We start from the raw sequence: 17850 nt of genomic DNA on the forward strand, positions 1-17850 counted from the left end.
CCACTGAAAAATTCTATTTTTAGAGAAGTGATTTTTATTAAAAAAAAAAAAAGTTAAAGTTGTAGCAGAATCAAAAGTGAGTGATGTTTGTAGAAAAAAAAATGAAAAGTATATGAAAGCAAATTCGGATAGTATTTGGAAAAAAATCACTTCTAAAACTACACTTAGTTAATGAAAGACTGTTTTGTCCCTATGTGTTAAAAAAATACTGTATTTAAGGTTGTTATTTCACTTGTTGTTTGTCACTAATAATTATTTTTTCACAAAAATTATAAATTTTATTTCGGTTAGTATTTCATATTTACAGTTTTAAAAATATTAAAAAGTATGTTTAATTTAATAATGCTCCCACTAAGTAATATAATTGTTCCTTCATACACAGTAATTAAACTTACTTGATTGCAAAAGATACTTATTTTATTAATTAAATAAATAATAATATGTGTAGCCAATAATATAATTAGATGATACAAAACATAAAATATTAAATATATGAAAGTCTAAACTTAATTATTATTAAATTTAAATTATTTATATCAACTTTAAATATATAATTTAAAAAAAATAAAAATAATAAAGTTAAATTAAAATTATTATAATAAGGGTAAAGTAGTAAAAAATGAAATTGGATTTATTTACTAAAAAGCCAAAATAGGTAAAACACTCCCCAACGTGTTCTAACTTTTGATCTAAAAACGCTTTTCTTAGTCATTTAAAAAGCAGAAGTTGACATCCCAAACACTTTAAAAATATTTTTTGGGGGGCAGAAGTTGAAAAACGCTTTTTTGAAATATTCGCAAACACTCCCTTAATCACCTCTGATTTTTTATTTACTTTATTTTGAATCAGACTAGTATTAATATTTAAAATCCGCTACTGTAGTTGATTATCGTTGAATTACAATTTAAAAATTTTCTCCAATCACGTCAAGTAAAAGAGACCTAAATAAATAAGCAAGAAAAGAGGGGGGAAAACAGAAAAAGAAAATATGTATACAAAATTGTCACGTGAAAGGCACGTGTTCTTGATACTTTAGGGAGGGTTTTAGCTCCTCCCACCTTCTTCCCCGAAAACCCTTGCAAACTACAGTGAACCGACTTTGGGGGAGCCCTATATGCTCTTCTCCACGCTACTCCTTAAATGATCAAACCCTCAATTCTTTCAAATTTCCCTCTCACTGTCCCAAAATGAAACCCATTTCTCGGAGGCCCATTTTCACGCTTTCCTTTTTCGCCACGGCGAGCCACAGAACAATCAAGAATTCCCATTTTGTAGCGTTTTCCACGCAGACCCATCAAGGCTCCGGCTTCCATCCCCGGCGGCAGGAGGAGGAGAGCCGCAGTGTGCGGGTGTCCGTGTGGTGGGATTTTGAGAATTGCAATTTACCGTTGAACACCAATGTGTTTAGAGTGGCGCAGTGCATTACCAATGCCGTCAGAGCTAATGGGATTAAGGGTCCCATTCAGATTACGGCTTTCGGTGACGTAATGCAGATTTCCAGGACCAACCAAGAGGCCCTTTCTTCTACTGGGATCAGTCTCACCCATGTTCCTTCTGGTAGTTCTCTTTCTCTCTTTGGGTTTTTGTTATTGTTGGACGTGAACTGTTGTTTATTGTTTTCTTGTGGGTTTGATTTATGTCAAATTATGTGTTAAAGATTGTCGCTTTAGTAGTGGGAATTTAGTTTTTGGTGGGACATGAAATTCCTGGGAAATAAAAATTGTTGTTCAGTATGTGAAACGAGTGAGCTGAAGCGGATTTTTGAAATTTGGATGTCCAGCAGCTACTTAGGAGTTTAAAGGTTTTTAGCCTTTCTAACATGAATGTTTTTTAACTTAAGGGTGATCCAAATTCCTATCTTTTATGAATGCTTCAAGGTCTTTTGTAACTCAGCTCGATACTGTTCAAGAGTGTGGTTCTCGAGTGAGTTCTACTTGAGGTATGAACAACTGCATTTTATGGTTTTTTGGAATGGTGATTCTTTAATGTAGAAAATCTAGTTTTTCATTGAAGTCTTGATGCTGCTACATTAAATGCAGCTTTTATGTGCTGGAATGTGGCTACTGATTGAGTTAAGAAGTTGTCGACTTGCTGAAAATTTGTGCTTTGTAATCAACGAATGAGGTACATGTTTGGATTCTAGAATGTAGAGCTTCTAGGGCAATTACAGCAACCTTTTTCCAAAATAAGGCACTATTCGGATTTATTGAGAGTCATGAAATATTCAGTAATAGGAATTTTGATTTCGTAGTTTTGAGGCTGTGGTTGCTAAAATTGTATACATTGTCTTCCAATTTGTAGGTGGCAAGAACAGTGCTGATAGGTCTCTTCTTGTTGACCTTATGTACTGGGTTTCCCAAAATCCTCCACCAGCACACCTTTTCTTAATATCTGGTGACCGAGATTTTGCTGGCATTTTACATCGGCTAAGGATGAACAACTACAACATCTTACTAGCTAGTCCAGATAGTGCTCCTAGCGTCCTCTGCAGTGCAGCGACTATCATGTGGCAATGGAGTTCTTTACTCAAAGGAGAGAACCTTACAGGGAAGCTCTTCAACCAGCCTCCAGATGGTCCATACAATTCTTGGTATGGTTACTACAAGGCTCCCCTTGAGGATCCATTTCCAGTTACAGATCAATCCTCATGTTTGCACACTGATGAATCATGTGGGTTGGCTCCAGATTCTAAGCCTCGACCAATTCCAAAGGCTGTAATGAAGCATATCCGTCAGATTCTTAATTCATATCCTGAAGGAATTTCGATTACAAATCTTCGGGCAGAATTAGCTAAGAGTAATTTGACAATAGACAAAGACTTCTATGGATGTAAAAAGTTCTCTCGTTTTCTTTTGGCCATGCCACACATTTTAAGGCTTTATAATGGAACTGATGGCCAGCTTTTTGCGAGAGGTGCAAACACCAAATTTCTTGATGAATCTGTTGTGGCTACATATGTAGAGCCTACAGCTAATGATGGAGAACCTGAAGTTGGCAGTGTTGCTAAACCAAATGGGGAGGTAAGTGCTAGTGAGGATATGAGTGAGAAGTCAAGATTGTTTCCAGTTCCAGAACCAAAATCAAAAGCTCAGTCAGCAAACTCCCATGAGTACCAGAAGGAAGAAAAGCAGAATGAGTCGTCTTCATCACTGAGTTTGCAAGGGACCAAAGTGAAAGCTCAAGCAACGCAAGATCAGAAGAATGAAGAAAAGCGGAAAGAGACCCCTTCAAAAAGAAATATTATTCAAGAGATACGACAGCAAGAGAGAAAGGGAAAAGTGCAGGAGAAACCAAAGCAAGTTGATGTGGCTTCTCCAGGTGTTGAAATCAAAGAGTCTTCTGAAAAACGTAAGAACCAAGTTGTTGTTCCTAATGAGCTTAGTTCTGCTCCTGAAATTGGGATCTTCAGAAGGATATGGATGTGGTGGTTTGGAAGTGGAGATACTAATTCTAGCAAGAGGAACTGTCGGAAAGGTGATGAGAAGTCGGCTGGAAAGGATAATATTGAGGAAAAAACTCTGATAACATGCCAATCTGCCAAGTCCGTCCATCCAGCTATTTTTTCACCTTCGAGTCATGAGGCTTTGGTTGATGGAAAAATTGCTAGGAGTAGTGATGCTGTTACTGATGTATCCAGCCAAGGTTCGAGCTTCTTCAATCGGTCCACGAGCTGGTTTAAACTTTGGAGTTCCTGGGAGTCTGATGATAAAGTGGAAAAAAATGGTGAAACAGTAGATCAGATGGAAGTTACTCTGGAGCAGTCTGAGATTTTCTTAAAAGAATCCTTTTGGAAAGAACTGGAGTCATTCATTGACACATCCGAAGGCGTAGCTGCTGTTTTGGAGTCAAGGACCAGGTACCCTTTCCACAACTTCACCATGCATCTACCTCCTGCTGTTATTTCAATCAATTTTATAACTGCAGCTTTACGGGTTTCTTTTCAGCATATCTTACTTATAAAAGGGGAAAAAAAACAAAGAAAAGAAATTGTTAACATTAACATGCATATGCAGCTTCTGTTTGCGGCTCTGTTTGTTTATATGACCCTATGTGTTACCAGGTTGCTTAACTTATTGCTTTTAAAGTATTCATGTTATCCAACATCAATAGTTTAATCAATTAAGAGATAGATATTATGGTATAAAGATATATTTAGACTTTTAACTGAAAACTGGATTCAAGATCACTTAACTAGAAGGGTTTTGAATTTTTGCAATGGGGTGACAGATAATATTCTTGTCATTGACTTGATTAATCTAATTTTATCAGATCATGCCTTAAGTGGCATCTTTCTGAAGCTGATTAACGTCCCAGTGAAAATAGCTGGTCAATAATGTAATGCTTATCAGATAAGCTTCTATATTTTCCAACTTATGTATCTGGGAACACTAAGTGCACTTACAAATGGAGTCATTTTGCAATCCAAGATGCTTGCTTTACCATCTAACTAGTACTACTATGAACATGTTCTCCCATGGGTACATCAGTTCCTATGCATTTGTCTTGCAGTTTAGCAGCATGTCAGGTTGCAAAGCCTCATATCGTAATGCATCTACTTTTGCTAGCTTTCTTGGCATGCATTAAAGATGGCTTTTTTTGGTGATATATATATATATATATAGTATATATATATATACAATACTTGAACTCATGTCCAGTTGTCATAATGTGTTGTGTCAGGGAGCATCTGGTGCAAAATCTACGAAAACAGGGACCTCCAGTTCTGAGCTCTCTTCCTGAAGGAGATCTTCTTCACCTGGTTGACTTGTTGGTTTCTGACAAGAAATGGGTGGAAGTAGATGACTCTCGGACATTTCCTTTCAGGCTCACTATGCTGGCTGGGAAGCATCCGCATCATAAACCACCTCTTAGTTCAAATGGATTGAGTCATATTTTCTCAGGCAGGCAGCCAAATTTACAGGAATCTGGAGAGAGAAAGCACCAAAATCCTCCTCATGCTGGAGTTCAACAACCCGTAGTTCATAGAGTTTCCTCGGGCAAGCCCAGAAGTGAGATATTGGCCGACTGCCAAAAACTTGTGGATCATATTGTAAAGGAGTATCCAGAAGGATTTAACATGGGATCCTTTAGGAAACTATTCCTTGAAAAACACGGTTATGCTCTTGATCTGCAGAAGCTTGGCTATGAAAAGTTGGTGAATCTTTTACAGATAATGCCTGGGGTGAGAATCGAGTCTAATCTAATCGTTCCCGCTTCAGCATTCAAGAATCTTGACCCACAAAACATTGGTATTCCTATGGAAGAAAGTAAGGTCAGTCCGGTGATTGACTCACATGGTGAATCTTCGGTTTCGTCGACCAAAGATGATGACGGTGACTCTTCTTGGGACGAGCTTGGTCCCCTTGACAGTTCAGGCCCTGGAAAACGGGCAGCAGAAGCAAGGTTGAATAGGAAAGGCCAAAATGGAAGAACAGAGTCAAGGCTTCCTGATTATGAACCTCTAGAAGAGGATGACATCTCTGATTCAGAAGAGGAGACATCCTCCAAATCAGAAAACGAAATCAAGTCTAGATTGGAGGAAGAAAGTTCTTTGCTGCAGATTCTTGATTCATGGTACAGCAACAAAGGAGCAGATGGCAGGAAAGATGAATCCACGAGTACCGCCAATGCAACAGATAGCACAGAAATTGGCCTTGGGACCAAGAACGAGTCTCCAGTTGTAAACCCCACACGGAAACAGAAATCTGTTAGGACCTATTCATTTGTCATGGAGCAACCCGTTGATGATAAGGATAAACTCGTCGACGGCATATTGGGTAGCTTGAAGAAGTCCAGTGAGAAGTCAACTGAGTCTAGAGTATTGGGTTGAACTATATTCAGACTAGAAAGAGTACGTTCCCATGCAGCTCATCAATGCATTAAATAGCCCACATGATATTTTTTTAGTAGTTTTTAGTGGAATAGAAGCACTCATGCACCAATTGATGGACGAGAGAGGAACGCTTGAATCAACGTGGCAACATAGAAGGTTCCCATACGCACATTCCAATCAAGTAGAGCTACATGGTTACTTGTAAGCTGTGACATTCTTTTACCAGGTAACATTCCTGACTGAGCTTTATATTGCATTGTTTGAGGTTCCATGGAGACTTTTCAAGGATTATGCATATGTAATACAGAATGATTGATACCACATGCTTAGGGGCAATGTTCTTTGACACGTTTTCGGTATAGTTTCTAGCCAATTAGGGGCTTGAAATGAGTCAAGCTTTTGAAAATTCTTGAACTCGAGCTCATTGGCAAGCTTTCAAATTTATATTTGAGTGAGCTCGTTTTAACTGATATATAAGCACCTTTGTGAAACTTGCCTTTTTTCTTAGGTGTTGCATTATGCAAATCAAGATATTTTTTATTAAAATCTTTATTTTTAGGTTAAAAACAACGATGGGTTTATTTGAAGCTCGTCATAGTTACAAATATCTCATCATTGCTTGAAAAATTATAAATACCTTCTTGAAATGAATGTTCGTCTAACAAATACCACTCTCGACAATCCTGATAAAGGGTATTTGCTAGACGATCGTAAATTTTAAGAGATATTTGTAAAGTTTTAAAAGGGATGTTGAGCGAGTGACTGAGAGGGAAGGAATGGCATATGGAGCCACCTCCTTCACATCGGCATGCCCCTTGTTCAGGAGCGGTATTCCACAAGCCTCCCACTGCATACGTTCCTAGCCTTTTTCATATCGACCACAACCGTCTCGTCTAGTATAGGCACTAGAGATAATGTTAATACTCCTTTATGTTTTTATTTCATTTTTTATTTTTATTTTTTTAAAAAAAGAAAAGCGTATGACGTGAATAAAATGACACGCAACAAACCGCATTTTATGAAGTGAGGTAGGTAAAGAGTAGTAACGTCTACAACTAAAAGAAGCATAAATGTGGCAGTCTATATTATTATAATATAAGATATTGATGTACTAAACCAAATTCCATTATTTAAATAAAATATTCACTGCAATTTTTAGAGAATACTAATTCTTGCAAGCTTCTGCTTCCATACATATGGATAATTATACTCCTCGTTCTTTAAGTTTGGTGTAATTACACTTAACTCCTTCAAGTATTTCTTAGGTTTGCTTCCGTCTAATAAATAAGGATATCTATTAGTCAGGATTTGCTTATATTAACAGAAAAATTGAATGAAAATTTATATTTATCATCGATTGACTTATTATTTACTCATTGTAGTTTAATATGTATTTTTTTTGGACTAAACTACTCCTATAATGGTGAAAATATACCTCTTCATATGCATTAACGTGGGAAGACGTATAGGGGTAATTTGGCATAAAGAGATTTGCTTGACCTGCAATAAGCCAATATAGATTTTTTTTTTGATTTTTTTTTATATTAGCAAATTAGGTAAATTTTGACTAATGAAGAGACTAATTTGTTAGACACAAGCAAACCTTAGGAGTATTAGATGTAATTTTACAAATCTAAAAAAAGAACAGTGTAATTATCCCATATATATACGTATACACACACATCCATCCATCTTTGCATTATTGTTAAAATCTAACCACTGGTATATTTTTTATTCCTCTTATTTGTATATTTCTTTTTAATATATACTAGTTGTAGTTGTGTGTAGTTCTTGCAAGTATATAAAAAAAAATTATAGTGTGAGATGACAAGGAGAAAAAAAATATAAAAAGAAATAATCATAGAGTGAGGGGATTGGAAAAAAAAAGTTTATGAGGGGAAAGCAACATAGAGTGAAGTGATAGAAAAAAATAAATAATAATTGTTGATTTATTAGTAATATAAAAGTTTATGAGAAAAAAAAAAAAAAGAAACTCAGAAAAGTAAGGTGAGAGAGAAACGTGATAAATGAGTAATAGAAAAGAAGAATTATAATTGTGAGGTTATGAAATAAATATTAGAATTATTATTCTAACTGGGGTAAATTGGACATTTAAAATCTTCGTCATCGATACTATGTTTCATAAATGCATTAAGAATGGAACTTACATATGATTAGCACGTTGATGTGTTGTATTATTTAACATAAAAGTGAGATAAAAGATATTTCACGCGTTTTAAGCATCTATATAATGGAGCATAAGCTACCCAACAAGGCCTTACTGGATATAAATACCCATTTTTCACTATTGTTTTTTCTTTAAGAAAAGGGTAAATTAAAGGGATCTCTTAAGATTTACAATAATTATCAAGGATAACTACACTCTTCTCCCCTGAGGTCTGGTGTAATTATACTTAGACCTTCTGTGATTTGAGAAAAATTGCATCTGGCATTTCTGAAGTTTGTTTCCGCCTAAATTTGTTGATAGTAACAGCTGAATTGAAAAAAAAAAAATCTATATTTACCCTCGATTGACTTATTGTTGATTTATTGCACGTCAAACAAATTTTTTTATAATCAAATTATCCTTATACGTTTTCACGCGATAATGTATATGGGGATGTACATCTTCGTTGTTATAAGGGTAATTTAGTTGGATTTTTTTTATCTGTAATAAGTGAATAATAAGTCAATTGAGGTAAATATTAATTTTTATTCAATTTTTTTATAATATCAGAAAATTCAATTGATTTTGACTAATGGATTGACCTACTTTTTAGACGAAAATAAATTTTATGGGTACTAAATGTATTTTTCACATCATATGAGGTTTTAAGTGTAATTACATCAAATCTTAAGAAACGAGAGTGTAACTATCTCTAGTTATAGATACTCTTTCATTATCTGAAAAATTACAAATACCTATTGGAATTAACTATAATCTAACAAATATATTTTCTGTAATGGATTGTCACGAAGATGTATTTACTATACAATTATTAATTTTAAAAAATTATTTATAATTTATTAAATAAAAATAAAATATTTATAATTATGACAAAATTAAGAAAATGTATCTTAATTTTAGCTTTTAAAAAAAACACAACAAAAGCACAAAACGTAAAGAGAGAATCACATTAGATGCCCTCACAATATGCTCTACGCTAGCGGAATCTATACCTTAATCATTTCCGTAAATATCCCCGAATCCCATGCCCCATTTCGTCCAAAATAAAAATTAAAGCAATTGCAAATTACCTTTAACACCTTAAAAGATTATTAAAATACATAAACACTCCTTATCTTTTATAAAATTATATTCATATCCCCATTTCAAAAATAAATACTTACATAAATACTCTCTAAAAGAACATTATGTTAAAATTCCTTTAGCAGTTTAGCTATAATTTTGTAGAAGATTGAAAATATTTGTGTAATTTGGTATAAATTTGGGGATCTTAATGTAATTTACTTTTGGAAAAATGAAAAAAATAAATAAATATTTGCGCTCCTCTTTCCGACTCTGCCTGAACAGTGAGATTATCAGATCTGATTCTCATTCAATTACACACAGAAAAAGGTCTTTAACGTACAAAAAAAAAACCTCCACTACGGCGTCGTTTCCACTTGTTTCCCCGCGAAATTCCTCAGATCCGCTGATGTAACCCTCGCTAATTTTCCCATTCGCTTCTCGTGATTTTTCTCTGCGCTTTTTCGGTCGAGCAGCGGGGAAAAAAGTTGTAGAAAGGAAGTATTTTTTTTTGTTTCCATGGATTCGGAAGAAATTCGGTCGATTCTATCGAGATCGGGGGTTGGAATTTGGGCGCTGATTGACGCGGCGATTGGAGTCGCCAGCTCGGACTACGGCGACGAATTGCGCCGCCGGAGAGATAGAATTGTTGAGTCGCTTTACGCCCCCCCGGCGCAGCTGTGTCGGAACTGCAACGGCGGTGTTCAAGACGACGGTGATCGGGACGGCCGTTTTTATAATCGTAGTAATAATATTAATAACAGTAGTGATGATGTTGATAATAAAGATGACCACGAAAACAAGAAGAAATTTAGTGTTGATGATGATAAAGATAAGAGGAATTTAAACGAGGATTTCAGTAAGAGTCCGTTGACTCCGGAGTCAAACCACCGGAACTCTAGTGGCGGAGAAGAGGAAGAAGAGGATGTGGATCCGTATGCAGGGCTGTTTGATGATGAACAGACCAAAATTCTCAACATCAAGGAGCAGCTTGAGGATCCACAACAGGTTTACGTTATATTTCCCCATTTATTTGTATGCTTTTAATGTTAGTTTATTTGGTTAAATTTGTAGAGGTTTATTTAATCTTTGTGTGGCTCTCAGAGTGAAGATGCCGTGGTGGAATTGCTGCAAACCTTGGCTGATATGGATATCACGTTCCAAGCGCTCAAGGTGATTGTTATGTTTATCTGGTTGAAGAACAAAATACCAAACTTTTTAGTTAAGAAGTGTTAATGTATAAATTGTTTATACGTAATCTTTTTTGTTCTGATAAGAATTGAGTTCATTGAGTAGGAAACTGATATAGGAAGACATGTGAATCGACTGAGGAAGCATCCATCAAATGAAGTTCGCAGATTGGTGAAGCAGCTTGTCAGGTTTTCAGCTTCCCAATAACCCAGATTAGGAAATGGTTTTATCTATTTTGTTTTGAATTTCATCTCTCATTTTACTTAATTTTGTTTCTTGTTTTGGAATTTTTTTTGTATCTCATTTCACTGCAGAAAATGGAAGGAAACAGTGGACGAATGGGTTAAGGTCAACCAACCGCAACAAACTTCAAACCTTATTGGTAATTTTTGTTTAGCTTTTCGAAATTGGAAACTTCTTTGTATAGTAGTATGACTAAGTAGTCTTGCTAAAAAAAGGTTGTTTGAATGAGAATGAATAATTTGAATTAAAGAAGAGATTGATGTGTTAATACTGGTGGTAATGGTGGTGGCAGCTGATGTGGACTCACCTCAGCAGAACATACCCAAAAATCAACAAAATGGCCATCACCAGGTGAATTGAAAGTTTTTCTAAGTCTGTTGATTTTTCTGGAGAAAAAGAAAAAGAAAAGTAGAAAGAAACAGAAAGACAGAGAAAAAAGAGAAAGTTGGTGTTGAAACACTGTTGTTGGTCTTCTTAACTTTTTCGTTTTTGCAGGTTCCAGATTTTGGATACTCTCCAAATCCCCGGAGTGAGTTTCCAATCTGGTTTTGGATTCACAGCTGGTCATATGTGGCTGGATTTTTTGCTGGTGTTAGATTAATGTTGCGAATTTTCTGTTTTTCTTTGTTAGATGGGAGTTCTGGTGCAGAAAGGAATCATGCAGAACATGAAACAAAGCCTAAAGCGCCTCAATCTGCGGTCCGAAGAGAAGCTCCATCAAGACCACCACAATCAGCTCCTAAATCTGCTTCTGCTCCTCCTCCCAATGTACTGAATGCTAAGCTCAAACTTTTTTTTAATAAGCGCACACACACAGTTCTTTTGCCGAGTTTAATTGCTTTTATTTTCTGTATGGTTTATATTGGTTATGCAATTAGTGAACATTTGTGGATTCATGCTCAATGTGATCTGGAATGGTCCTTAACTAATGAAATGGGATTTTGCAGAGGGCCCAAAGGGAACCCGTCGTAGATGATGAGAGGCTAAATTCAGCAAGGAGGAGGCTTCAAGAGAACTACCAAGAAGCTGAAAATGGTCTGAAATTAAACTCCCGATTCAATTGTAGTTACTGGGCATGTTTCCCTTATACTGATCGGCTTTTTGTTCTTTTTTCCGGTTGATGAAGCCAAAAGGCAAAGGACAATTCAGGTGATGGATATTCATGAGCTTCCCAAACCAAAGAATGCCTTCTTTGCCAAGAACAAAGGCGGCTTTCAGGGGAGACACCATAGGTAATCTGCCGGGCCATGTACCAACATAATTCAATCCAACGATGTCTTTATTAGAGGGGCTTTTCCAGAAAAAAAGCAGTTGGATATTGCCCTTTGATCGCATTTTGCCTAAACCATAAATTAGAAAGAAAGAAACTGATATCAATTTATGATTTTAGTTTATCTATACTCTTTTAATAATTGAAAAGAGAGAATTTGGTGTCCTTTTTCTTTTTCTTTTTTTATTTTTTTCTAGTTTTATTCTTCCACCCTTCAACTTCCATTTTTGGTCAGATGTTTATAGTTATTTAATTCTTATTTTTCTTCTGTTCTTTAATTCCAAACTTTTTAGTATTTTATTTTTAAATTATTTAGTTTTATTTCCAACTATTATCTTTTTCTCTTCTCTTTCTCTCTACTATATTTAAAAAATTGTATTCATTTTTCTTCATTCATATAAAAATCAATTAACTAAAATACATAATAAAGAATGTAAAAGGAATATTTAATTAATTATTTATCTATCTATATCTATATTTACTATTAATTGAGTAGGAGAAGCTCATAATAACGAACTTTGATGCACCAGATGCATATGGTCTTTTCTTTTTTGAATGTATTCGTTGTTGCACGTCATTTTTGCGCACATATAATAATTAACTTTCATTATTTAATATATATTATAAATAAGAGTAAAATATATAAACTAATATATTTTATTAAACAAACCGAAAGAAGAAAACAAATAAAAAATTAATATATCAATTAATGTAAAATTTATAAAGTTAAATAAATTAGTTATTTTATTAGTTGAAGGTGCATTTTTTGTCTTCACAAAAAATTGGTGCAGTGGTGTCACTAACTGTCATTTGTGATTGTGAATAGTCTTTCTTTTTTATATTAATATAGATTAGATAAAAGTTAAAAAATAAAAAACTTCCTTCATCAAATTTGAGTCCATACCTTTACATGCCCTACCATATAAATTCTTCAATCTTATTATATATTTTTTTTAAAAAAATTATCTTTCCTTTCTTCCTTTCATTTATGATCAATTGTTTATGTTAATTTTTTCTCATTAATTAAATAAAAATAATAAATATTTAATTTATGCACACTCAGTTAAGATAGCTGGTTTGAATAGCCATGAAGAAGGCAATATCCCATTCATATTAACTACTGCCAGCGCTCCTAAGAGAAAAGTAGGACCAAATGTTGTTCTGGGCGACAGTGTTTTGAGTCTTGTTAACTAAACAGCTCTGCCATATTCAGTTAACTAAACTTTTGTTCCCTTTTGGGTAGACCTTTCCATTTATTTCTTTCTTCCGAAATTAATTCGTTTTACTATTTCATATATCAAAGTGAAAGAAATTAGTAAATATCTTCACAAAAAATTTCGATTCTGGTTTTACCAAATAAACAACCTCAAGAAAAACTAGTTACTTTGGTTACTACTTAAGTATAAAAATCTGTGTTTGATTTATATTCCGATTGACTTACTATTATTTAGCTATACGAGGTAGATGTTAGAATAGGTGGAGCAACTTCGTCCCACATTGACAATAAATAGGTTTGCTTTTTTTTCTGACTCACTTGTAGTATGTGATTGTCCCTTTGGAGACATCCGATTGGAACGATACAGAGAAGATTAACATGGCCCATGTGCAAGGATGACACGCATAAATCGAGAAATGGTCCAAATTTTTTTTTAAACTTCCTCACTTTTCATATCAACAACATTTACCTTTTCATGCCAACAGTGGCAACCCATAATCATATCACATATTTTTCATCTTATTGTTTTTTTTATGGTATTCGTTAAGGGACAAAATGCATAAAACCCCTTTGTGTTTTAAAAAAGTTTCCAAAAACAACTCTCTTGTTATGAGAATAGGCTAAAAGTCCCTCTGTATTTTGTAAAACTCAACTCAATCACTCTCTATTCATTAAATCCAACTAACAGTGTTAATTTTTTAGAAAATGACCGTTATACTCTTACTTAATATATATTATTTTTTATTTTAATGACCGTTGGATCTTTTTTGATCAAATATTGATCGTTAGATCTAATTGATTAATCTCAACCGTTAGATTTTAAAAAATAATTTAGAATTAAAAAATATATTATTATATATATATAAACTAACTAACCCCACCCCACCCCACCCCCTTCCCCCGCTGCCACCGGTCGGCCGTTGGAGAACGCTGGCGAGTCTCCCGTCATGACTACCACCGTTCGACTCGCCGTCTTATGATCGGTCCAGCCATAGTGCTTGTTTCATGAAATTCCTCTAGACGCGTCAGCACGACACCCTTGAAATCAATTGGTTCGCTCAATATTTCACCGCCACATTCTCTCTCAAATTCCGGAGTCGTCAGGGCGAGTCCTCGGGCGCCACACATATCATTCGACTCATCTACATGAGGCGAACATTTTCCCTTAAACAATTTGGGATTTCATCGACCATAGACGCTACCACCACGACCATCGAAGCTTTTCGCCATCGATTCGCTGTCACCGGAGTGACCCACAGTCGCGGACCACCACCAATTACTTCGTCTCCTCCTTGCGAATCGAATGAGCCCCCTCCCATCGATTTTCGTCAACTCTATACATGCATTTCAATTTTCCGATCGCGGACCACCGTGAATGCTACGCCATCTGATTTCTTCTTCTTTTTTTTTTAATTTTTAATTAATTTTAATTATATTAATTAAAATATATTTTAGTTAACTAAGAATATTTTAAATAATTACAATAATTAAATATTCTATCTAATTAAGAATAATTATAATGATAATTGTTGTAATTAATATATTTTAATTAATTAAAATAATTTTGGATTTAACAATTAACAAATATAAAATTCTTTGAATTTAAATTTAAATTTAATATGGCAAAATTTAATACTTATTTTTTTTTAGGGTGACAATGGCAAAAGGAAGACACAAAACAAACCAAAAAGCCCTTTGTATGTTATATAAAAACCCATAGAGGGGTATTTTAGTCAAAATTGTCATTAAATATGAACCTAAACCACAGAAAATGACTACCAAACGCAGTAGACGCGCGTCTCCTCCACCTTCTGTTAGTTTCTAACAGAATGAGAGTGTTTTGCTGACTAAAACAAAATAGGAGGGGGTTTTTAGCTTATTCTGAAAACATAGGGGTGGTTTTTGCATACTTTTTAAAACACAGGGGAGTTTTATGCATTTTATCCATTTGTTAAGGGTAAAATTCATTTTAGTTCTCAATATTTGAATTCATTTTAAAAAATAGTCCTCCTCTTCTTAATTCACTTCAATTTAAGTGATTTTTCCATAAAATTCTTCATTTTTTACAAAAAATTATTTTAATCCCTCACTTTTCATTTTCAATTACAATTTAGTCCCTTGCATGTAACTTTTTTTAAACTATAACCATTATTTAAAGAAAATATTTATAATTGGACATTATTTAAATAATAACTTGATCAATGACATATCATCAAACTTTTGTGAGTATAAAAAATTTCTAGTAACTTTCAAACAAAAAAAAAAAAAAAAACATATGTTGAATAACGTTGAAGAAAAAAAACTTAAGTAACAAATAGAGTAAAAAAAATTTAACAATTTTTTTTTTAAAATTATATTCCATCATTCAACATTTTAACTGACATATTCAATTTGTTATTTATGTTCTTATTTAAGAAGTTTTTTTGTTTTAATATTTTCTCTATATTTTTTTCCTTAACTTTTTTCTCTAACTTATATATTCAAGTTCTCTTTTATTTGAAAAATTCACGTTTGTCAAATTCACAACAATTATATATTGATATATCATTCATCGAGTTATTATCTAAATAATTGTCCAATTATAAATTCTTCTATTAAAAATGTTATATATATATTTTTTAAATTTATGCGTGAGGAACCAAATTACAGAATTAAAATTAAAAAATAAGAGCTTAAACTGACTTGTTTTTAAAAAATAAAACAATTTATAAGAATAATTTGGGAAAATTATTCATCAGGGGACTAATTTAAAACAAGTTAAAAAGATAAAAATTATTTTAAATAAAATCAAAGATCACGGATTAAAATGAATTTTACCCGTTAGTTAATGGTGGGGGGATAAAACCAACAAAGTAGTGTTGGGTTTTATTTTTGGCCTATCTTCGAGATGAGCGAAAAACGTGATAAATATCTGCCTTGATTTGTTTTGGAAGTTTTGGTGGTGTTTTGAGATATTTTGAAACAGTGGCTCATTTATTTTTGATCAAAATAAGTCTACACTAAGTATAGGCCCCACAACTAAAACAAAATATACATACTCATATATATATATATTATATATATATATTAAAGAGACATGATTTGACAATGAACAATAGTTTTTGTCTCCCACTAAACAACATCAAACATACTATACTTATTTTATATTATCTCTAAAAACAAATCCAAACATACACACTATCTCTAATACATACTTATTTATCTTTGTTTTTCTCTCTCTATCTCTACAAAACACACCAAAACAAGTTAAAAATGAAATCAAACAAAGCGTAGATGTTTTTGTTTCCCTTTCTTTTTTAAAAAATATTTTTATGTATAATTACTGCATACCATCGTCTTTATATCCGGAGAAAACGTTGGTTGAATAGTATTAAATTTGCAAATTTTTACCAGTGTTAGAAATTTCAAATTTTGTCCATATTGAATAGGAAAAAGTATTATTTTAGTCCGTTAAGTATGCCTAATTTTAATTTTAGTTTGATAACTATGCCCATTTTTGTTTAGATCCAATAACTTACGAAATTACTTATTTTAGTCCTCTGGCAGATTTTCGGATAATTTTACCCCTATGAATGCATATGGACTAAAATTGCCTTTCAAAAATTGCATAGGGGTAAAATTGTCGAAAAATTTGCCAAAAGACTAAAATTAAGTAATTTCGTAAGTTAGTGGACCTAAACAAAAATGGACATAGTTATCGGATTAAAATTAAAATTAGACATACTTAGCGAACTAAAATAATACTTTTTCGTATTAAATATTGGGTTGGGTTTGTACCATGCTCCAATTCACACTTATATTTAAGATACAATTTATAATTCCCCAATTCAATATTATAATAAGATTTCTCTTAGCTATAAATTCTACCAAGAATCACTTAACATTATGTAATTAATTATTGAAATCGTAAATCAAAACGCCGTAATCATTTTCCTAAAACCAATTATTCCAATCCCGATTCTATTGTAATCAATTATACAACAGTCGGATTAAACTAGAACTTAGTATCCTAAAATTGTGTCTGGATCGATGAGGAATCTTGTACACCAATAAATGGTGCGCATCTCGTAGGTCAAAGAGCTTTCTGTCGTACATACAGATCACAAAAAACTACATAAATTTAAGGGTAATTATAACATGTTTTCATGGGATTCGTCATAATTACAAATGCTTCTTTCGAAATTAATGATCATCTAACAGATATCCCTTCATGACAACCATCGTAGAGGACTATTTGTTAAATATTCATTAATTCCAATAAAATATTTATAATTTTTTGAATAAATTAAAAATATTTATCATTATTATAACTTGGGAGAGCCCGTAAGGCTGTCCCGCGCGCGCGAGTAGTCCTTAAAGAAAACCGCGAACCCCTGCCAGATTCCTAAGAGTTGAATATATGCCCAAATCCCCTCCTTGTTCTTGTTCCTTGTTGGATGTTGCTATTGCACCTTTGTTTTTTTATGTTGCTATTGCTGCCTTTGTCAAAACCAAGAAGACGCTTCTTTAGCCTTCCCGTATGGAGCCGTTGTTTCTATTTATCGCGTTTCCCCAAGCCGCAGTCCACTTTAGGATCTGGGCTGTTACTGTATCAATTAGAAGATTTTTTTAATAATATATCAATTCAACCAATACATCAGTATGACTAACGACGATAACAAATTACAAACACTAACATAAAGTGAGGTAAATACCCACAGCATTCCGTGAACTAGAATCCATGACTTCAAATTTATTCGTAAAACTTCACTTTTAACCTTAACCACTAGACTAAAACATCGTTGATATAACCTTCGTTTCATTGGAGACAACATATTTAGACTTTTTTACAGTGTAAATTTCCTTTT

The 17850-nt window shown here is 33.5% G+C and overlaps 2 protein-coding genes across 2 annotated transcripts; both read left to right on the top strand.

Annotated features, from left to right (window-relative positions):
* Window positions 1042-6344, top strand: LOC105171114. Its single transcript, XM_011092138.2, has 3 exons — window positions 1042-1557; window positions 2302-3856; window positions 4681-6344. Exons 1-3 carry the CDS (start codon window positions 1188-1190, stop codon window positions 5828-5830), a joined length of 3075 nt encoding a protein of 1024 aa, XP_011090440.1. The 5' UTR covers window positions 1042-1187; the 3' UTR covers window positions 5831-6344.
* Window positions 9330-11943, top strand: LOC105171116 (probable mediator of RNA polymerase II transcription subunit 26c). The gene is made up of 9 exons (XM_011092139.2): window positions 9330-10091; window positions 10188-10256; window positions 10380-10462; window positions 10589-10656; window positions 10810-10868; window positions 11013-11046; window positions 11149-11285; window positions 11465-11552; window positions 11644-11943. The coding sequence occupies exons 1-9, from the start codon at window positions 9603-9605 to the stop codon at window positions 11751-11753; spliced, it is 1137 nt and encodes a 378-aa protein (XP_011090441.1). The 5' UTR covers window positions 9330-9602; the 3' UTR covers window positions 11754-11943.

This window comes from Sesamum indicum, linkage group LG9 (genome assembly GCF_000512975.1).
Source record: "Sesamum indicum cultivar Zhongzhi No. 13 linkage group LG9, S_indicum_v1.0, whole genome shotgun sequence".
Taxonomy (NCBI): Eukaryota; Viridiplantae; Streptophyta; class Magnoliopsida; order Lamiales; family Pedaliaceae; genus Sesamum; species Sesamum indicum.

Coding starts and splice junctions, on each gene's coding strand:
- LOC105171114 (XM_011092138.2), top strand. CDS start 1,188: ATGAAACCCATTTCTCGGAGGCCCATTTTCACGCTTTCCTTTTTCGCC. Junction 1,558..2,301: donor TCTCACCCATGTTCCTTCTG/GTAGTTCTCTTT, acceptor TCCAATTTGTAG/GTGGCAAGAACAGTGCTGAT. Junction 3,857..4,680: donor GTTTTGGAGTCAAGGACCAG/GTACCCTTTCCA, acceptor GTGTTGTGTCAG/GGAGCATCTGGTGCAAAATC.
- LOC105171116 (XM_011092139.2), top strand. CDS start 9,603: ATGGATTCGGAAGAAATTCGGTCGATTCTATCGAGATCGGGGGTTGGA. Junction 10,257..10,379: donor TCACGTTCCAAGCGCTCAAG/GTGATTGTTATG, acceptor TTCATTGAGTAG/GAAACTGATATAGGAAGACA. Junction 11,286..11,464: donor CTTCTGCTCCTCCTCCCAAT/GTACTGAATGCT, acceptor GGGATTTTGCAG/AGGGCCCAAAGGGAACCCGT.